The sequence below is a fragment of the Ischnura elegans genome, chromosome 7, assembly GCF_921293095.1.
Source record: "Ischnura elegans chromosome 7, ioIscEleg1.1, whole genome shotgun sequence".
NCBI lineage: Eukaryota > Metazoa > Arthropoda > Insecta > Odonata > Coenagrionidae > Ischnura > Ischnura elegans.
In genome coordinates this window covers 69,484,005-69,506,663 of record NC_060252.1, presented here as the reverse complement: position 1 = coordinate 69,506,663, position 22,659 = coordinate 69,484,005, and the positions used below count along the sequence as shown (strand labels likewise).

The following is a 22,659-nucleotide window of genomic DNA, read 5'->3' as shown; positions in this document are numbered from 1 at the left end:
AGATTTTTGCGGCATTGATTAGATGATCTCTCCATCCTATTCGGGTTTTCACCACGTTCCTTGTGTTTTGTGTTTTTGTTCCTTGTGTGCAGTCAGCGTCTTCAAGTCGAAGGTCCTTCGACCTGAAGTGACTGCAATGTCAGCGAAACTGTTGTCACTAAAACACAACGAACGTGGTGAAAACCTGAATAGAATGGAGAGACCAAGTGTACTACTAATGACAAGGCTCGATGAATGGCGATAGATGCGAGTACAAGTAAAATGTTCAGAATTGAAGCTGTTCCGACAGCTGTTTACATAATTAACAGACTGCCCAAAAGAAGTTTAGAATGTAACAAAGTGCCAGCCAAGATGTGGTTCAGTGTCACGCCTAATTTAAGCTACTTCAATTTTTTAGCGATTTTGTGTGGGCTTCCAGGAAACATCATAATTGCTTCTCTCTCATACGCAGAGTCTGAGTATTTATCTTTAGCTTCAGCAACTGCTGAATTGTTGTGGCTGCAACAGCTGTTAAATGAAGAAAGAACCCAAGAAAGTAGTGTGGCATGGTGGAATTTTTCCATATTCCAAATTAAAAAATTGCAATTTTCCACGGTTATAAAATTCCTATTATAAAATTAAATTAAAAAAGATGGATTATAAAATTCCACGTTGAAGTTAATGCAGTGCTATTGAAACCTAGGTGGTAATAAACTAAAATTCTTGGAAAATTGCTAGTATTTATTTCAAGCTGTTAAATGAATTGAAAATTGAAGTATTAAGCCCTATCATTATTTATGAAAATGTAATCAATCACGTATAGACATACTTATGGAAAATTGGACCAGAGAAGACTACATAATGAAGTTACATATAATGTTGTAAGAGATTTTTTTCTGCGAAGTGTCTTATATTTTGAATATATTCCAATAGATTGTCAACCCACTGATATCTTTCCTAAATGTTGGCCTCCCAAAGTATTTGCGAAGCATAGATCTGAACTAAGTCTAGACGAAAAATACGTAATTTAATTAAAGTACCATCCATAACCTACCCAGTCATTATAAGGACATTGTAAGTATTAAACAAGCTTGAATTTCATGACATGTAATGAATAATTCTGGAGTGTTAAACTGAGCAACTTCTCATATTCACAGTGTAAATTTGATGTAATTGGTTTCTTTTGCTTTTTTATTCCTGTTGAATTACACCTCTTTATTTATTGATGTGTGTCTTCACAAATGTACATTTTTTCCTAAATAAAATTTACATAATTTATCCTATGAATATTTGCTCCCATCCACGTAACCCCGAAATTAACAACAACAAAATTACAACCACAATTCATCTGAATTTGACAAACTAAGAACTTTTAGAAAATGTGATGATTGAATAGCCATTGTGTGCTATAAGTACAACTGAATGTTCCTGAATGGGGACGGAGAAGTACGGTAGTCCTGTCAAAACAATCTACACGTCCTGTAGCATCCATAACTGAAGTTGAGTAATGCTCGGAAACTCTGTTTACACACAGAGTGCATGTTACTTACTCATTCCTTTACTCCTCTTACTAAAGCCATCATTTCAAATATAACAGCAAATTTCACTCTTACTAAAGCCATCATTTCAAATATAACCGCAAATTTCACAAGTTTTCAAACCAGCCTATGTCACAAAGAGATACATTAAAATAATTTGAAACAACGATGGGTTATGTAACACGAACTTTGATTAAACTTTTAAGAGGGAAATGGTATTACCGACGTTACGATGGGCAGCCTTCAACTGTTGCGAGCTTGTTAGCGTCGTTGGCACAAACTTGTGAGTAAACTATGAGAATATATTGGCCTTGTAGAGGTAGTAGGTACTTTTAAAAAATAGATTGTTATAAAAGTATTACAACGAACGTATATGAGAAAGAGCATTTGCAAAGTCAAAATCATCAACACGCCGCCTACGAGTTGGTAATATTATCTGCTACGATAAGACCCTGAGACTCCCATCGTTCACTATTAGATTGATTGCACTTAAGGGAAGACATGGATCTGCCGAACAACAGTGAGGTAGAGTCAATAACAAAAGTCAAAAAGTCGAATAATAATCAATTGTTTTGGCCTCACCACTATGACCATTGAGAGCCTCACTTATTGTAATCATTTGAAATCTATTAGTTCAAATCAATTGAAATCATACTTACATTTCAGTGAGATAAAAACAAAACATCGGCAATACGGAGGACTTCGGACGCCAGGACCAACCAGTACCGCCGTCAATCACCAAACCAGCCGTTTGCAACTCCTCTCAGGTACGGTTCTAAAATTGCAAACATGATTTAAAACATAATTACGTGATTTACAAAAGGATTACTACACGGATAGAATAGCTCATTGAACCGAGTTGAAAAAGACTCACCTGAATAGCTGAGAAGCATGGCCTGAAAATGCTCTTACGGCGAAAAATTCAACACATAATCAGGGAATCCGAGGTTAGACGACCTCCAGTCATTAACAATAATCAATGACTCGTTTCCTGAAACCGCAACACGCTGCTATATCCTACATTTGCAAGCATGAAAGAACGAAGCTCCCATTACGACGACACGGGAAGCGAAGACGTCCACCCACATGTACCCATAAGCTATGTGCGACACATCAGACAGGATTAGACAGGATGCGCGGTTGGGTAAGGAATTGGCGGGAATATTTTAGGGATATGGCAACATTGCTGGAATAGCGAATACGCGAAGCGATTGCGCAATGGCGAGTAATAGGCGGGCTGGGCGGGCTATTCGTCATTAAGAACCTTTCAATGTTCTTAGTCGTAATACTCGTAGTAACAGTTTGCCTCCTTTCTACGTTTTAAAACGGATGAAGCCATTAAACTAATAAATATGGCTATGGTAAAATTTTATATTTATATATAACAAATTGTAATTTCAAGTAAATCTAAAAATTTTAGAACTAAAAATGAAAAATCTCCTTAGCTCTCATTATTTAAAAAAGTGGAATTCAGCGCAGTGACAAGGTTTTCTTTTTAAAATTATACATTTTAACAGTAAAAATTGATTTATAAATAACTTGCTGACCCGGCGAACTTCGCACCGCCAAACCAATGCCAAACAATAAATGAACAGTATAGTAACAACATTTATAAATCAAGAGCTGTTGAACCGATTTAAATTGTATTTAACTTATTACAATAAAATAAGGAAAAACATCCAATAAAACTACAAAAATAAGTATAACAAAGCAGGGGCGCAGCTAGGAATTAAAGCTAGGGAGGGTTTCAGGCTCTACTAATTCTGGGGAGTCTGAGGGTATTACATACCCGCCAGGGTAAGCGGGAGGTACAGGGGCCCTCCTCCAAAAAATTTAAGATTAATGGTTCAAAATGGTGAGTTTTACGGCCTTCTGAGGGATATTTTATTCATCCTTACAGTATTCTACAAGTAATATTAATGCAATTAAGTAAAATAGATCAAACTTGAAAATTTCTCTGAGCTCTGGGGGAGGGGGGGTTTATTCCCCTCGCTGCGCCACTATAACAAAGGCTTGCCGGAAATATTTTTCTTTATTCAATCTACATAGGATTTACGGGGGCGCGTTTACGCTTGTTTTGCAGAACAAGCTTAAACGTGCCCCTGTATACCATACGTATGGATGCAAAACTTGTTGTACATCAGAAGGTACCTGAATCAAAAGAATAAACAAATATGTGTAGGGTAGATCGGGGCACGTAGGCGCAGTGCAATTTTACTGAACTGAGTTATAACTGGCGCGCCACAGTAATATGACTGACATATTAATGCTGCTCCCAAGGGGCTGTGCTCACAAGATTTTGAGCGTCAGTCAACCATCGGTTTAGCGTTGCGTACACTTACGCCGAGAACAAGGCAAGTTTAAGCAACATACTTGGACCTGAAAATATTTTTGTTTAAAAACAATAATAAACCAAAAACTGAATACAAAGACGTTCGGCTTTATTACCTGCTTTATAAAGCCACAGTGTCTATAATTTCCCGAGTTAAAACATAAAATTTAGAAATTTCAATGAAAAAACATAGGCGTAAGTGATTGTACATGGGTGAATCATACGTTTCGTATTTTTTTGCAAAAAATCAAATATGTAGAAAGTACTTTATGGTACACCTTCTTCTCTCATTAAAATCCAATTACACGTTACCTTAAGATACTAAGGTGTATTCCGTGATCGCATGCGTAAGTGCGAAATTTTCGCACGGGTTGCCTAGTCCTTCATTGAACTCTTTTAAATTTATATAAACTCAAAAAATATTGTTGAAATGAATCCCAAAAATGTTTATTGAGTACAGGGAGCCATCAGCCCGTCGAGAGCACCCCTTATGACTTAAGAATATAATCCTACAAATAAACAATCACACAAAATTTGTGCGTCTAGTCGGCACGATTAGCCCCGATGAGGAGAAGTGATTTTCAAGAGAAAATACCATAATTTCTCAAAGGTTAAGAGACGAAGACAGATGTGAATTTAGAGCCGAGTCCATCGCCCTACGGGAGCGATAAGTGACTTACACATTAGTCCCGCGGTCAGTTCATCGATAATGCAACGGGAAGCTTTTCGCTAGTCATCGATAAGAGCCGAGTTCGTCGCGAAGCAGACGCGAGACGGGACTGTTGATACGGTGCTACAGCATACCTAGGAGATCAATATTTCCCGCGCACCAAACGGGAATCGAACGCTTAAAAGGTAAAGGGGTTTTAGGTTTATTTTGAAGGAATGAATTTCATTAACCCGCTCCGCTTCAAATTATTTTCTGCATAACGTGCTCCTAGCGTCTATTTATTTTTTCTGTTTTTTTTTTTTTTTTAATGGAATGGTAGGTAATGAGACGATATTTTGTAGTTTGTAATCTACGTAGAACAGTGAAATAAAAAGTGATAATCACTTCACTCTTCTCGTAAGAATATCGCTTCTCGTATAAAATCATTTTATTTCTTCCAATGCATCATATTACAAGAAATGTGAGTTCTTTATGTAGTACATTATCGATGTTTCAACATTCTTAAGCTTTGAAAATATTTATACTGTTCCCCTAAATAGTGCTAAAATTATGAAAATCTGTTGAAGAGCTACTCTTCCTTTACGTCTTTCCGCGATTTGGCATCGGGAGTTCATGACGAGCCAAAATTGTCATTCCAGCACAAGGGGTTAAACAAATGCAATGTCCCTAAGTTTGCATCATATGCTGTTAAATAAGGAGTATCTGTCATAGATCACATTTACCCTCGCTCAAAGCTGGAAGAAAATACAAAAACCACAACATTTTCCGATGTGTGGTGGTAGCTATAATTTTTCGTAATATATGTGGGTTAAAATGTTCATTTTGATGAACCATTAACTTTGAACCTGTTCAGTAAAAAGAGCAGTTAAAAACATCTGTTCACGGCGAAGAGTCACGGTCATTCAGGTAGTAACACTGTTTATCGGACGTTTAGAGTAAATGAAAGCTCAGTGTGGTATCATAAGGTTCGTGCAGCTTGTCATAGTAATTTCAAGCAAGTTCTGTCCTGAGCCTTTACTTGGTAATCCGTGTGCAGGACATTATCTGCTGTCCACTTGGGAAATAAGCCATAATTAATATTTATCAGCACAGCGTCTGATGTTACACTCGTATTTAGCACCATAAAAGTCTTTTAAGTGCTGCTCTTATGAGGAATTTAGACTTTCATACGCAGCTAATGGTTCTTTTTAAATATTTTTAGTATAAACCTGATTTGTGAATCTCTCTCCTAGACTCCTCGGTGATATATTGATTTTTTTCTCCTCTTTACGGCCTGTGTCCTGTATATATTCACTCTAACGATGCAATTAACTGTCAACTATAGTGTAAGTAAAACGGTGAGAAATAATCAGTTTCATTGCCAAATTAGTACTTATGGTAAAATGTAAAAAAATAGAACAATATGCTACACCCATGGAATTCTTTAACATATTTAAATATTAAACATGGAAAGCAAAGATAGAGTTAACGCTTTGAGGTATATGTATGTGCAATTAAGATAAGTGGTCACAATAAAATACATGAAATGCCGCGACGTGAAAAACCTGATGCAATCATATCAAATCGCCGTAGGTAACGTATTGTTTTTCTTCCTTCGAAAATAATGGATATATGCCTCCGTAGACTTTCTCCGGAAGAGTACCAAGTCATTGCCCTTTCATGTCAAATACACTATAAACAAGCAATTTAAGAAAGTCGAAGCCAAATTTTGTTTCCCAAAATCATCAGTTCAGACCTATTTGAGCAACGCAGGGTAAAATACAGATTAACCCAGTTAAAAGTTAATTCCATTACGAATAATTTCATAGCAAAATATGCAGTGGATATGACATAGTTAAACAATATGTTTAACTTTTCCGTTTGCTCAAATAGATTTTTGAATTAGTATAACTAATCAAAATAAAGTTTTAACCTAATGTTTAAATTAACTTTGAACCATAGCATAATTACGAAGAGATAACCGACCCGTAAATTGACCGCGAACCTGAACAATCTCATCCTATTCATCGAACGCGAATGTTCAAATGAACACCAAATCAAAATGAACGCGAGATTCCAAATGAACAGCGGGACTGTTGATACGGTGCGAAAGCATGCCTATAGGAGAACAATATTTCCCGCTCACCAACCGGGAATCGAACGCTTAAAAGTTAAAGGGGTTTTAGGTTTATTTTGAAGGAATTAATTTCATTAACCGGTTCCACTCCGATTTATTTTCATCATATCGTTCTCCTAGCGTCTATTTATTTTTTCCGTGGTTCTTTTTAAATGGAATGGTAGGTAATGAAACGATATTTTGTAGTTTACAATCTAGGTATAACAGTGAAATAAAAAGTGATAATCATTCCATATTATTCACACTTCTCGTAAGAACATCGAGATCACAGATATCGCTTCTCGTATAAAATCATTTTATTTCTTCCAATACATTATCGGATAGGATTCAGCAATTCCATAAAATTCTGGATGGAGGAAATCATAATCATCTCGAAACTTTCATAACAAGGCACTTTTTGACGAATCAACTAAAAGGGCATAACTTTTTGGCCTACCCATAAATACTATTTTCCTCCTCCCCTCCCAGGCACAACCAAATTTATTCAACCTACTTTCCAGAATTTGTTGATAATATTTCAATGCATCTCCTCAATAATGTCCTCTATAGACGCTGTAAAACATCTCCGTATCACTACCTGTTACCTTTTTGTCCTTCGAGTAACATAGGAAAGAGATAATTTCCTTCTTTTACAGTTACTAGTCCTCGCAACGAATACCAAGATATAAACCTTAAGCCTACTTTTGAATACACTATGACGTTGGTATTAATAACCACATTCATTTCTACAATTACTGTTACGAATTTTTACCAAAAATATAAAGAAAAAAAAATTGAGAAAAAAATAATATCAGCTTGAAAGTAAAAATGGCAATCCTTTGTTTCTGGTTTATGCGCTAAAGAATGCTGTAGTACAGTAAAAACTAGCTATAACCGCATTATTTACTGTTTTGCATGTACCGTACGCGGATTTTGTATTTCATTTTCTATATCTTTCAAGATCGTCGCGAAAATATGTGCCGTTCCTCTTCTTAATTCAAACAGTTTAACAACGATTTGTACACACTTTATCCTCATTGGGAGAACGAAGTGCCCCGGAGTATCGATGGTATATGGTACAGAAAATCTGTACCACCGGGAAAGCCTGGAATCGTAACAAATACACTTTTCCCTAAATTTATGCAATATCATTAAATAATTCTGCCTCCTTTCGATAACAGCAATATTTGTTTCGTTATAGGTTGTAGCTGGTGGATAGAGCTTCCCTCAGCGAGATTGAAACTGGGTAGATTCACGAGAAAGGAGTGGGCGCTTTTGGTGAAAGATGGTTGCCAACACCGAAGACTCGGACTTGCACGAGGCACCCATCAAGCTGGAAAAAGGAATGTATGACAGCGGTCCACAGTTGTATCAAGAAAACCATTTCAAAACGGAGGAGCCGGATCATAACCATACCACTCAGTATAGGGGAGATGGAATGAGGTACCGAGGTAAACCCGAGCAGGTGGGAGCAGCCTGTGCCAGCGATCGAGGAGAAGCCTTCCTTGATGTTCTCCTGGAGGGAATGACCGAAGGGTTAGACACAGAAGTCTCCATGGACACGATACCTACCTGGGTGGACCTGGACTTGCTGAGGAAAGGGAGGGAATTTACCACAAAATATCTATTTGGAGTCATTTTCTCACACATACCCGCTCTGGCCATGGTTTTTACCTTCCAACCGGGTCTCGAACCAATCATATTCACCGGTAAATCCGATACGCCATTCAAAGCATTCCGGCGATACCTGTCAACTGTCGCCAGTTTCATCTCCTGGTACGAAACCGATATGATAGACAAAGACAGCGAAGGTTACAAGAGCATGGGGGCCGTGAGAATGATGCACGCCAGCATATACAAAAAGATAAACGAGGCAAGCGAAGAAGAGGTACGTACGAAGACCACGGTACAGGGCAGGAAAACTGGCGTGTGGAGTACTTACCTGGAGGATCTTAAAAAAGATTTCCTTGCCTTGGACGTAGATGCGTCTAAGTGCCCATTCGCCAGAATTGCAGCCCAGAGCAAAGAGTACGGAAAGTTTCTGTACGTCAATCAGCTTGATCTCGCATACACGCAGCTAGGGTTCGTCGCGTTCGTCATCCTTTATCCGCAATACTTTGGAGTTCACGGAGCAACCGAGGAGCAACTCGAGGCGTATTGTCACCTCTGGAGGTATCTTGGACATCTACTCGGCATCAAAGATCGCTATAATATATGTTCCGAGAAGGGTCTTGAGGACACGCGGGATAGATGCCGGGCGGTGATAGAAAAATGGGTGAAACCTGGTTTCAGAGAAGTGACGCCAGACTGGGAACACATGTACAGATGTCTCCTTGAAGGTCTAAATCATCATGGCAACGGAAATACATTCGGCGGTAGCGTTTCCTACCTGATGTGGGTGTTGGATATTCCAGTACCGAACCTGCGCGCCAAAATGACCTGGTTCGAAACATTCATGTTCTACTTCCATTGCTTCATGATGTGTTTCCTCACGAGAATACCAGGCGTGATGATGATTCTCAACCACATGGTTCATCGAAGCATTGAGTGGGCGAAGAAAGCATCACCCGAATGGCTACGGAAGAAAAAGGAGATTGTTTACGATTACGAAAAAGGATCAATGGGAAAAATTTAATAGCTCACAATAAATCGCTCGAATCTTTCAAATTTAAGAGAAAAAAATTTATCGTTTGAGTGAACAATATGCGGAGTAGATTTACTCTGGATCCTAGTTTTTCAGAATAATCTATCGCTTAGGGGAAAGATGAATATTGCACGGATTCTTCGCCAGTGATTTTAAGTGAACATTTACCAAGAGGTTATCTGTGACTCAGTTATACCCTCAATAATTTCAGTTAAACATTTAACATGTTTATATGCTTAAAAATTCATCATTTTCCACCTAAATCAAGGGTACCGTCTAGTTTTTTTAAATTTAATTTTAATAATTTTTAAGGTTTCTGTTATTATCAGGAACTTCTTCTTTTTTACTTTTAAATGGATTTATGAAAGTTTGTGGAAGTTTTAACGCGGGATCGGGAGGATTGTTGTGAGAAAAATAGGAGAAGAAAATATAGTTGAGAGGGAATATGTACGGGAGAAATTTATCATTATGTTGTAAAAAGAGACCGAAATGAAAGAAAAACTAATTGTGTTACGTTGCAGGCGTAGACCAGGAACCTACTAGGGAAACAAAGCCTAAAATTCCACGCATGACACAGAACAGTAAGATTTTGAAACCAGAAAGGGCGAGACGTTACTTCAATATTAAGACAGGCTAATTCAAGATTGAAGGAAAAGTGTGGAACCTATTACAAGGTAATTGCCAAATGATTGTAACTTTCTACATTTTTTGTGACTCCTCACAATACGTGATGCATGACCTCTCTACCTCATACTTGTTAAATTTTAGACGAAATATGTTACACTGGGAATAAAGTCCCTGAAGTAGACGATTGTGGTACAAATCGGAAGTGTACCCACTTCGTTTGGTTTTGCTTTGCCATTGCAAATTCATCAAAGTAATAATTTAATCTAAATGGTAGCTTCGTTTCAGTTTCCCCATTCCGACATGTTATTTCTGACAGTATCTCAGTTTAAAAACGAATCAATATCATTCTCACACTAAAAATAAATCAGAATTGTATTTAAGGTAGTACTCATTAAGCTTTTGGTATTGAAGCACATGCAGTCATAGCAGGATCGTACTTAAAAAATAAAGTGACACATGTTATATTTACGGTGACTTAAGATACGACATGGCCAGAGATTTGGACTTTGACCTGATTATCTGCAAACATAAACATCACAGGACTTCGTTGAGATTTCAGAAAAATATCGTCCATTGTTATCGATAATTTTTCAGCTAAAAAAAGACTTGATATCTTTCCTCTCCTTTTTTTCACAGATTATTTGCTCAAAGAATCTAATGCAATACTTGTGTTTGATGTCATTATCGACCTAACCCGGGTCTGGTGTTTTTGTATGATACTCATTGAGACTAATGCCACTGAAAATAAATTTGATATTATTTGTATTTGCTGTGTATTTTTTTAACTTTACCCTGATTCAAAGAATTTAACCTCCAATGGTAAGAATTTCGAACTATGAATATTTTTGTGAAGGTGACTATGTTTCCACGCTCTTGATACTTACATTACCATGTTGCCGTTATTGAAATACGCTTATCGCATTAATGTAACGGTTTTTCTTCCTCATCGGGCTCCCTTATTTGGTGACAATGTTTTGAGCCTGAATGTTTAACTTGCCTCGATTAACTACCTCGAAGGGGAAATCTAAACTGGGAGCAAAACTAATTGACCGTTAAACAATTGCACATAGACTTTCGCGATTCATAGTTGATAAATTTACGACGACAAGTTCCATCAGAACCCATAGGAAACAGTAGTCACGCAACCTGACGATTTCGCTACCACTTATAAATTTTGAGTCAATCATGCGATGCGTGGAGGTTTCTTTGTTTCTCACTTCTCTGGGTACTATCCTTCCCTAGCAAAGCCGGAAGACCTGCTAGTCACAATTAAAAGCCTTGCTGAGATACTTTAAAATCAGGATGCCTCCAATTAATGAAGACATTTACGAAATCCCGTGCACAACATGAGGGAAGAAGTATACTAGTGAAACGGGTCGGAGCGATAATACAAGGTTAGAAGAACAACAGCGGCCCATCAGACTCAAACAACCTTCAAATCGGCGGTGATAGAGCACGTAGCTCAAGGACACCTTATTGGTTTTGAATTACCGTAATGGGGCGTCCATTTATTGCGTGAGATGATTTTGGCGATCTTTGAACCCTTCCCTCCCCCCTTAGCGAGATATCATAAGATTTGGCTAGATCCCCTCCCTCAAATCTCACTTGACATTATTAGAAATGCGTATTTTTAGAGTAAACACGTTAATCTAACTTAGTTGCGTTGGATTTATACAAAAAAAACCATTTGTTTTATTATTTTTATTTAAGATTAGTTGGGACTAGTATTTAAGATTACTAAGATCGTAGTATAGAAGACTAACATTCAACTAAAAACTGCGTGTTTACTTCGTTTAAATTCTATTTGAATTCATCTTTTTCAATAAAATTCAATTAAAATTCATCTATTCTTTTTTATTTTTAAATTAACTATCTAGTGAAACGGGTCGGAGCGATAATACAAGGTGAGAAGAATACCAGCGGCCCATCAGACTCAAACAACCTTCAAATCGGCTGTGATAGAGCACGTGGCTCAAGGACACCTTATTGGTTTTGAATTACCGTAATAAGTCCATTTATGGCGTGAGATGATTTTGGCGATCTTTGAACCCTTCCCTCCCCCCTTAGCGAGATATCATAAGATTTGGCTAGATTCCCTCCCTCAAATCTCACTTGACATTATTGGAAATGCGTATTTTTAGAGTAAAAACGTTAATCTAACTTAGTTGCGTTGGCTTTATAAAAAAAACAATTTGTTTTATTATTTTTATTTAAGATTAGTTGGGACTAGTATTTAAGATTACTAAGATCGTAGTCTAGAAGACTAACATTCAACTAAAAACTGCGTGTTTACTTCGTTTAAATTCTATTTTAATTCATCTTTTTCAATTAAAATTCATATATTCTTTTTTTTTTATTATTATAAATCTTAATTTTATTGCATTTGAATAGCTTAAGTTACGTTGAAGTTTTAACCATAGTATGAATACTTTCAAAAATGTATTAAACGAAATCTTTTATTTATGCATTGAAAATGAAATCTTTAATTAAACTACATAAACTTAAGAATGTTAACGGAACTGAGCCGCTAAATAGTTAAGTTAGCGGCTTACTCTCACTAATAGTCTTGATACTTGCCAGGACCCCTCTTCCCAACATGAGATTGGGTGAGAATCGGCTTCACACCTCTCCCCCCCCCTTAACGCCTCACGTAATCTAAAGCCCGAATCACACGATCATTGTTTTCGTCATTTTCGCAAGATCACTCGGAAATGATCATCGCGCGCAATTGTTTTTCGCGATCGCGCCAATGATGAGGATTCCCATCTTTCATCACTCGCCCGGTCGCTTTTTCCGTCGCTGAAACAGTCACAAACCCCACAACAACCAATAAGAACGCATGCCCGTATTGAGCGTTTGCAGCTCAATGAATGACAATCGTGTAAATGACATAGGAAACGAAATATAGCTGCGATATCGGAAATGATGCGAGAAGCGACGGCGAAAGGACCCGTGTAATTCAGAAAAATGATCACAATTTACGGTGCAGAAAAGCTACACTACAGATGAAACTATTCACTCACATGAGAGGCGATAGAATCCCAAAAACAAAACCACAATTTCAACATGGGTGACGGCCAACTCTGCAGGGGTTACTCTAAATGAGAAATTCCTGGATGCCCGTTTTTAACTGACTCCTGCATAGCCTCTTTCCCCTCCCTTATTCCTCCTACCACATCCAATCCACCAACCTGAAGAGTAGATATTTCAACCCATACCGGAAGCAGCCCATCACCTTGGAAAAAGCAATCAGCAGGGGTCGCGAAACGGCGGGAGATGACCTGCACTACGCGGTAAGACCCGGAAAAAGCTTATATTATCCATGTTATTATAATATTGTTTACGAACACATTTATAACATGTGCCGCGTCAGCTGTCATAAATTGATCCTTTGTTCTTTTGGGGGGACTCCATAAATTAACGTGAGCAGTTGAGGGGGGGAGGGAGTCGAGCTGATTCTCGCCCAATCTCACGTCGGGGAGAAGTAGGGGTCCTGGCAAATATCACATAATTTATTTCCGCAAGAAACAAAGTAAAATGTGATTATAGACTACGATCTTAGCAAACTTTAATACTAGTCTCAGTTAATCTTAAATAAAAACAATGAAACAAAGTTTTAGTTTTAAGGTTTTCGCAGCGATTACATGCACTATTATAATCCATTTTCGGGTGTACGTCTGCGTGCTTAATATTTGTCTCAACGTTTCATTCCACTTACTGGGAACGACGACGACGATTTTCCTGACGACGTTCCCAGTAAGTGGAATGAAACGCTGAGACAAATATTAAGCACGCAGACGTACACCCGAAAATGGATTATAATAGTGAATGAAACAAAGTGTTTTTTCTTTATATAACCAACGCAATGAAGCATTGGTAGACGTATTTATCCTGAAAATACGCATTTTGAACAATCTCTCGTTAGATCAGAGTGAGGGGATCGAGCCAAATCTCACGATATCTAATTGCCATAATCACTTCCAGTACGCCCCCAATTGCACAAAGAATCACTTTATGCTACCGCTTGCGCGGCACATGTTAGAAATGTGCTTGTGTGTGACAAATTAAAATTAAAATTTAATGCACAGTCCAAGAAAAGTCATATGTCCATCCAATCGCTCGTGAGCCAGCGCCAGTTGAAGATTTACCATCATTTAGAGTCCCCGTAAAACCTATTAATGAACACTCAACAGATATAGTTACGGTCCATATCGCAATTGGAAATTAGAGCAACTGTGATGTAGAAGCCCACGAAAGAAACGCTGCCTTTTTGGAGCACGCATTTTGATTTACCCTGAAATTAAACTGTAGACGAATTATTGAAGCTATGATTATTTTAAATGCTGATCTTTATGGTTAGACAAACAAAGAAACAAGATTTTCCGCCTTTCAATCCTTGACTTTCCGCTCGAGCTAATCTGAGCGAAAAATAGTATGTTAATCACATCACGAACTCAGTCCGAGCAGGTCACCGCTTCTCGGCCTCTACTCATCGGCGAACGTCGACCTCACTTGGTTGCATTTTGTGTTCACGATGGCTTGCGAATATCTCCCACAGTGAAATATATACTAGTAAAATTATTTCGATTTCGGCTATTAAAAAATAGGAAACCACCCTATTTTCGCACGGGTTAACTAGTAGTCCTTTATTGCGCTCTTTTAAATTTATGTAAACCCACAAAATAATGTTCAAATGGATCCCAAAAATGTTTATTGCGCACGGGGAACCATCAACCCATCGAGAACACCCCTTATGACATAAGAATAGAATCCTACAAATAAACAATCACACAATATTTGTGCGCCTTGTCAGCACGATTAGCCCCGATGAGGAGTAGTGATTTTCGAGAGATGATGACATCACTTCTCAAAGGTGAAGAGACGAGGACCGATGTGAATTTAGAGACGAGTCCATCGTCCTAGGGGAGCGATTTGTGACTTTCCCATTGGTCCCGCGGTCAGTTTGTCGATAATGCAACGGGAAGATTTTCGCTGGTCATCGATAAGAGATGAGTTCGTCGCGAAGCAGACGCGAGAAAGGACTGTTGATACGGTGCGACAGCATACCTAGGAGATCAATATTTCCCGCGCACCACCGGGAATCGAACGCTTAAAAGGTAAAGGTGTTTTAGGTTTACTTTGAAGGAAATAATTTCATTAATCCGTTCCAATTCGATTTATTTCCTCCATAACGTGCTCCTAGCATCTATTTATTTTTTCTATGGTTCTTTTTACAAGGAATGGTAGGTAATGAAACAATATTTTGTAGTTTGTAATCTACGTAGAACAATGAAATAAAAAGTGATAGTTATTTCATATTATTCACTCTTCTCGTAGGAACATCGAGAACACAGATATCACTTCGCGTAGAAATCATTTTATTTCTTCCAATGCACCATATTACAAGAAATATGAGTTCTTTATGTGCTATACGGATGTTTCAACATTGTTAAGCTTTGAAAACATTTATACTGTTCCCCTTAATAGTGCTAAAATTATGAAAATCTGTTGAAGAGTCTCGTAAGAAATGTACTCGTCATTGCGCGATTTGGCAACGGAAGTTGATACTTGCTAAAATTGTCATTTCAGCGCAAGGGCACAGAGTAGATATATCCCTACTCTGTGGCAAAGGGTTAACAAATGCAACATCCCTAAGTCTGCATCATACATTACATTTACCCTCGCTCAAAGCTGGAAGAAAATACAAAAACCACAATATTTTCCGATGTGTGGTGGTAGCTTAAATTTTTCGCCACCCTCAAATAGACGTGGGTTAAAATGTTCATTTTGATGAACCGAACTTTGAACCTGTTCAGTAAAAAGAGCAGTTAAAAATATCTGTCCACGGCGCACAATCACGGTCATTCAGGTAGAAACACGTGTTTATCGGACGTTTAGAGTAAATGAAAGCTCAGTGTGGTATCATATGGTCTGTGCAGCTTGTCATAGTAATTTCAAGCAAATTCTGTTCCGGGCCTTTACTTGGTTATCCGTGTGCAGGACATCATCTGCTGTCCACTTGGTAAATCAGCTCAGTGTGGTATCATATGGTCTGTGCAGCTTGTCATAGTAATTTCAAGCAAATTCTGTTCCGGGCCTTTACTTGGTTATCCGTGTGCAGGACATCATCTGCTGTCCACTTGGTAAATAAGCCAGAATTAATATTTATGAACCCAGCGTCTGATGTTATTCGCGTATTTAGCACCAGGAAAGTTTTTTTAGTGCTGCTCTTATGAGGAATTTAGACTTTCATACACAGCTAATAGTTCTTTTTAAATATTTTTAGTATAAACGTCATTTGTGAATCTCTTTCTTAGACTCCTCGGTGAGATATAGATTTTTTCTCCTCGTTACAGCCTGTGTCCGGTATCTATCCACTCGAACGATGCAATTAACTGTCAACAATAGTGTGCGTAAGACGGTGAGAAATAATCAGTTGCATTGCTAAATTAGTACTTTTGGTAGGATGTAAAAAATAATAAAATATGCGGTTAGTGGTACTTGCGTGGGGCCAAGAAATGGTTAGTTATCCTGGAGCGAAAGGCCACCCTTTTTCGAACCCTTTCTCGGGCTCTCAGAGATAATCCGGGTCCTCGGGAGACGGGCGTTACAGTATGAGGTAACCGCTGCCGATATGACCTGCCGTAGTGCATTTTTGTAGTGCAGATCCCGGTCACTATCGGAGGACCTCGATGAAGGGGAAGGGGTAGTACCGAGAGAGAGAGAGAGTAGGAGCGACCTTAACGTTGCAAAATGTACACAGGCGCCCTATTGTCCCACTGAAAAGGTGTGACTCATACGTGGCCACAGATATTTTGGGCCCGGCGGCGAAACAATGCATACAATGTATAGTTACTTATTTAGAGGGGATTGAGGATAATCCCATCTCAGAAGCCAGGATATTGTCCGCTAAATGCGAGACCGCTAGTGAAAGGCATACATAAGCGTAACATTCTGATAAACGGGGATTGCAAGGGAATTCGTGAGGGTGAGGATGCAAAAAGAATGGAGAAAAGTAGCACGATTGGTATTTTATTAAATAATTTATTTAGTAACTTATAGCTGGAGTGGTGTGGCTAATAAATAAACCTCCTCGTCTTCCCTCCCGTCAGTGTCTTAATTTTCGGAGTCACTTTCGGAGCCTTCAATAAACACGGTCGGATGTTACTCTTTTAAATCAGAGGTATACAAAACTATATAGGTTGTAATACCCAAAAGTAAATACGGAGTTGAGGAAAAGGGTTAGGGTTTGGTAATAAAGGGATCGGAAAAGTACTGAGAGGGAATAGGTGGAGGGAGGGAGTCGGTGCTGATGGTAATGCAAAAGGTGAATAAAAATTTTCTGGAAAGGCGATGGAAAAGGATTGAAGTGGAAGAATAAGGAACAGTAAGTTATAAGTTGGATTTAAACGGAAGAATCGAAGAGCACCAAGAGAACGCGCGAGATTTGGCAACACAGCTAGCAGATTCACGAAGTTGACGCGACGGAGGTCTGAGAGCGACTGACGTTCCGCAGTGCTAGGCCACGCTTACTGTCTGCTGTTTGGAAGAGGGAAAGTCACATGAAAATAAACTTTCCCTCTTCTCACCCCAACTAGGTTAAGCCACACCAGCTCACCCGCAAAGATAAAGTGAACAAACCTTAATGCCAGTACTTGGAGGTAGACTAATAAACCAATCATACTCATTGCCGTTGTGCGATTAAATGCGTTTTTTGATCGAAATTCTACGATGAGAAATAAGGATTTTACGAAAAATGATCAAATTTACGCTGATTGCCTCCACTGAATTGGCAACGCCGGAATTTTGTGAGGGAAGGGGGAAACGCCTAATTTCCTTTTTCTCCCCCCACTCCAACTTTAAGCTTGCCCACGTGTATGAGTGTATCCGGAATTCTGGTGACTAAGTTTCGCAAAGGTGTTTGGCAGGGTGTGAGCTTTCGCTGACCTTCACTACTTCGCGAGTTAATAACTAAAAAATGTAGGTTAAAAAAAGGCGTTCACGAATTTTAAAAGAAAAACACTAGTAGAGAAAAGACGCCTTTAATCGCACAACGGCAATGAATATGATAGGTGTATTTGTTTACATCGGGTATTTCGGTTCTTTTAGACCCATCTCTACAATCAAACACCTACATCGTTGCAAAAATAATTACATTGCGTTCAAGGAATACGAGGGTCGTTCAATGAGTCTTTATAAAAGGAAGAAAAACAATTTATTTTGCGTCATTTTTGTAATATCTCAACATAGTCCCTATTCAGCTCTAGAAATTTTGAAGCATTTTCCAAACACTTAAAGTCGTACAAAAAATATAATTTTGAAATCTCCTCAAAAAATGCATTTGTTTGGGTGATGACCTCTTCTTCACGCGTAAACCTTTATCCGGCGAGTCATTTTTTCAAGTTGGGAAATAAGACAAATTCAATGGGTACCAAATCTTATGATTATAGTTGGAATTTTATTTTAGTAATTTATACCTTCGCAACAGCGCAGGTGTGCGCCCGTACATTGACTTTTTGAAAGATAAACTTTATGTCTCAAAGGATAATGCTTTTCTCTATATAGTCCGTCAACCGCTCCAATAACGATGCATAATACTCTCCTGTTATTTTTTCTCCTATTCTGAGAAATTGATGTACGATTAATCTGCATGCCTCCAAAAAGACCGCGGTGATAACCAGGCCGGACCATTTCACCATCTCCACCTAATTTGGGACCCGTTCACATTGTAAATTCCACTTTTCTGAATGTTTTTTTTTGCCTCTGTAGCGTAGCTACGATACCTTATTTCATAAACAGTAACATATCGACGCATTCTGTCCTCAGAATTGAGTGGCTCAGATTTACGACGTTATGACGCAATTTGAGGAATCAATGAACCACCGTCAACTCCACAACCCCTTTAATTATCAACTATTTAGCAGCACGAATGCATGCACAAGATAAATCAAGAATACATCATTGCATTTTTGCTCAAAATGCACATAATTTTTTTAAATTTACCGAATGCACATTTTTGAGGTTATGTGAAGTATTCAGAGGTTAAAAGTACTTGGGAATCATAACAGAAAAGAAAAAAATACAGCTAATGCGAACTTACTAAATTATACACGGAAAAGTGCTTTTTGGAGGAGACGAACGAAAAACGCCATTTTTTTTAAATTGGCCTCGAAACTTTCGTAGCAAGGCACTTCTTGACGAATAAGCAGAAAGGGTAATAACTTTTTGGCCTACTCAAAAATACCTCCTTTTAATACATTTTCATCCTCCCTTCCCAGGCACAGCAGAATTCATTCAACCAACTTTCTAGAATTTGCAGTTGATTTCTATGTATTTCCTCAATAATGTCCTCAGTATAGGCTGTTAAAACTTCAGTTGAATGATCAATATAGTTATTGATATGTTTTCTATGTTACTTGGATGGTTGTTTATTTAGTTTTCATGTTTTATGTAAGGTACTACTGTTGCTATCGTACAAAATGGTATGAAAAAATAAATGGTGATATAAAAAGATCGGAAATTGAGTGCAAAAAAGAACATTTCCTATAAATCTCCGTATCACACCTTGTTACCTTTTTATCCTGCGAGAAATATACGAAAATGATAAATTGTACTGATCTTTAATCTGATAATACCGTATGCGGATACTATAAATCATGGTCTGTATTTTTTGAGATCGTCGCGAAAATATGTGCTGTCGTTCCGATTTCAAATCCAAACCGTTTAACTACGATTTGTACACACTTTATCCTCATTGGGAGAACGAAGCGACGCGAAATATCGATGGCCTGTGGATCATAAAATCTGGACAACCGGGAAAGCCTGGAATCGTAAAAAACACACTTTTTCCTAAATTGATGCAAAATCATAAAATAATTCGGCCTACTTCAGATAACAGCCATATTTGCTTCGTTATAGGTTGTAGCTGGAGGATAGAGCATCCCTCGGTGAGATTGGATCGGGGAGATTCAAGAGAAAAGAGTGGGCGCCTTTGGTGAAAGATGGTTGCCAACACCGAAGACTCGGACTTGCACGAGGCACCGATCAAGTTGGAAAAGGGAATGAATGACAGCAGCCCACAGTTGTATGAAGAAAACCGTTTCAAATCGGGAGAGCCGGATCATAACCATACCACTCAGTATAGCGGAGATGGAATGAGGTACCGTGGTAAACCCAAGAGGGTGGGAGCAACAGGTGCCAGCGATCGAGGAGAAGCCTTCCTTGATGTTCTCCTGGAGGGAATGACCGAAGGGTTAGACACAGAAGTCTCCATGGACACGATACCTACCTGGGTGGACCTGGACTTGCTGAGGAAAGGGAGGGAATTTACCACAAAATATCTATTTGGAGTCATTTTCTCACTCATACCCGCTCTGGCCATGGTATTTACCTTCCAACCGGGTCTCGAACCGATCATATTCACCGGTAAATCCGATACGCCATTCAAAGCGTTCCGGCGATACCTGTCAACTGTCACCAGTTTCATCTCCTGGTACGAAACCGATATGACAGACAAAGACAGTGAAGGTTACAAGAACATGGCGTCCGTGAGAATGATGCACGCCAGCATATACAAAAAGATAAACGAGGCAAGCGAAGAGGAGGTACGTAAGAAGACCACGGTACAGGGCAGGAAAACCGCCGTGTGGAGTACATACCTGGAGGATCTTAAAAAAGATTTCCGTGCCTTGGACGTAGATGCATCTAAGTGCCCATTCGCCAGAATTACGGCCCAAAGCAAAGAGTACGGAAAGTTTCTGTACGTCAATCAGCTTGATCTAGCATACACGCAGCTAGGGTTCGTCGCGTTCGTCATCCTTTATCCGCAATACTTTGGAGTTCACGGAGCAACCGAGGAGCAACTCGAGGCGTATTGTCACCTCTGGAGGTATTTGGGACATCTGCTCGGCATCAAAGATCGCTATAATATATGCTCCGAGAAGGGTCTTGAGGACACGCGGGATAGATGCCGGGCGGTGATAGAAAAATGGGTGAAACCTGGTTTAAGGGAAGTGACGCCAGACTGGGAACACATGTACAGATGTATCCTTGAAGGTTTAAATCATCATGGCTTCGGAAATACATTCGGCGGCAGCTTTTCCTACCTGATGTGGGTGTTGGATATTCCAGTACCGAACCTGCGCGCCAAAATGACCTGGTTCGAGACATTCATGTTCTACTTCCACTGCTTCACAATGTGTTTCTTCACGAGGATTCCAGGGGTAATGATTATTCTCAATCACATGGTTCATCGAACCATGGAGTGGGCGAAAAAAGCATCTCCCGAATGGCTACGGAAGAAAAAGGAGATTGTTTACGAGTACGAAAGGGGATCAATGGGAAAAAATTAGCACCACACAATAAATCGCTCGAATCTCTTAAACTTAAGAGAAATAAATTTTTTCGCTCGAGAACACAAATTGCGGTGTAAATTTACTCTGGATCCTGGTATTTCAGAATAAACTATCGCTTAGGGGAAAAATGTATATTGCACGGATTCTTCGCCCGTGATTTTAAGTTAACAATTACCCAAGATGTAATTTGGTTCTCAGTTATACCCTAAATTATTTCAGTAAAACATTTAACATGTGTATATGCTTAAAAATTCATCATTTTCCACATATATCAAGGGTACTATCTAGTCTTTAAATATAATTTTGATCATTTTTAAGTTTTATATAATTATCAGGAACTTAGCTCTTCTATTCTTACTTTTAGATGGATTTATGAAAGTTTGTAGAGGTTTTATCGACGGAGCTAAGGGGAGAATTGTTGAGAAAAAAATAGGAGAAGAGGCGGGAAGCAAACATAGTTGAGAGGGAATATGTACAGGAAATTTTTATAATATTGTAAAAATAAACTAAATAAAAAAGGCAAGTGTGTGACGTATCAGGCGTAGACCTGAAACCAACCTGGAAACAAAGCCTAAAATTCCACGCATCGCACAGAGAAGAAGGATTTTTCTCCCAGAGAGGGCGAGACGGTACTTTAATATTAAGAAAAGCTTGTTAAAGATTGAAGAAAATGTGGGGAACCTTTCATAAGATAACTCCCATACGATTGTAACTTTCCACATTTTATGGTACTCGTCACCATACGTGATGCATGATCTCACTATACCTCATACTTGTTAAGTTTTCGACGGAATATTTTACCCTGGGATTTAAGTCCCGGAAGCAGACGATAGTGGTACAATCGGAATGTGTACCCACTTCGTTTACCTTTGCTTTTCCATTGCAAATACATCAAAATAATAATTTAGCCTTAATGGTAGTTTCGTTTCAGTTTCCCAAATCCGACATGTGATATCTGACTTTGAGCCAGTTTAAAAACGAATCAATATCATTCTCACACTAAAATTACATCAGAATTGTATTTAAGGCAGAACTCAGTATGCATTTGGTATAGAGGCATATGCAGTTACTACCAGTCATACCAGGATCGTACTTAAACAATAGAGTGACACATGTTATATTTACGGTGACTACAGATACGACATGGCCAGAGAGATGGACTTTGACCTGATTATCTGTAAACATAAACATCACAGAACTTCGTTGAGATTTCAGAAAAATATCGTCCATTGTTATCGATTATTTTTCAGCAAAAAAATACTTGATATCTTTCCTCTCCTTTTTTTCACAGATAATTTGCTCAAAGAATCTAAAGCAATACTTATGTTTGATGTCATTATCGACCAAACCCGGGACTGGTGTTTTTGTATGATACTCATTGAGACTAATGCCACTGAAAATAAATTTGATATTATATGTA

The 22,659-nt window shown here is 38.6% G+C and overlaps 2 protein-coding genes and 1 long non-coding RNA gene across 4 annotated transcripts in view; 2 read left to right on the top strand and 1 right to left on the bottom strand.

Annotated features, from left to right (window-relative positions):
* Positions 1 to 2,620, bottom strand: part of LOC124162075 — a 9,054-nt gene extending 6,434 nt beyond the window's left edge. Inside the window, exons 1-2 of the long non-coding RNA XR_006865477.1 lie at positions 2,392 to 2,620; positions 2,177 to 2,292 (exon numbers count right to left, since the gene is read on the bottom strand). This is a non-coding gene — a long non-coding RNA (uncharacterized LOC124162075). The remainder of the gene's footprint in view (positions 1 to 2,176; positions 2,293 to 2,391) is intronic.
* Positions 2,200 to 10,650, top strand: LOC124162071. Its single transcript, XM_046538428.1, has 2 exons — positions 2,200 to 2,284; positions 7,816 to 10,650. Exon 2 carries the CDS (start codon positions 7,900 to 7,902, stop codon positions 9,247 to 9,249), a length of 1,350 nt encoding a protein of 449 aa, XP_046394384.1. The 5' UTR covers positions 2,200 to 2,284; positions 7,816 to 7,899; the 3' UTR covers positions 9,250 to 10,650.
* Positions 4,561 to 22,659, top strand: LOC124162072. 2 transcript variants are annotated; one of them, XM_046538430.1, is made up of 2 exons: positions 4,561 to 4,704; positions 19,804 to 22,659. In XM_046538430.1, exon 2 carries the CDS (start codon positions 19,887 to 19,889, stop codon positions 21,234 to 21,236), a length of 1,350 nt encoding a protein of 449 aa, XP_046394386.1. In that variant the 5' UTR covers positions 4,561 to 4,704; positions 19,804 to 19,886; the 3' UTR covers positions 21,237 to 22,659. The 2 variants fall into 2 exon arrangements, with proteins under 2 accessions (XP_046394386.1, XP_046394385.1); XM_046538429.1 differs by lacking the exon at positions 4,561 to 4,704 and adding an exon at positions 14,840 to 15,002.

Excerpts from the sequence above, each read along its gene's own strand:
- LOC124162072 (XM_046538430.1), top strand. The coding sequence starts at position 19,887 with ATGGTTGCCAACACCGAAGACTCGGACTTGCACGAGGCACCGATCAAG.
- LOC124162071 (XM_046538428.1), top strand. The coding sequence starts at position 7,900 with ATGGTTGCCAACACCGAAGACTCGGACTTGCACGAGGCACCCATCAAG.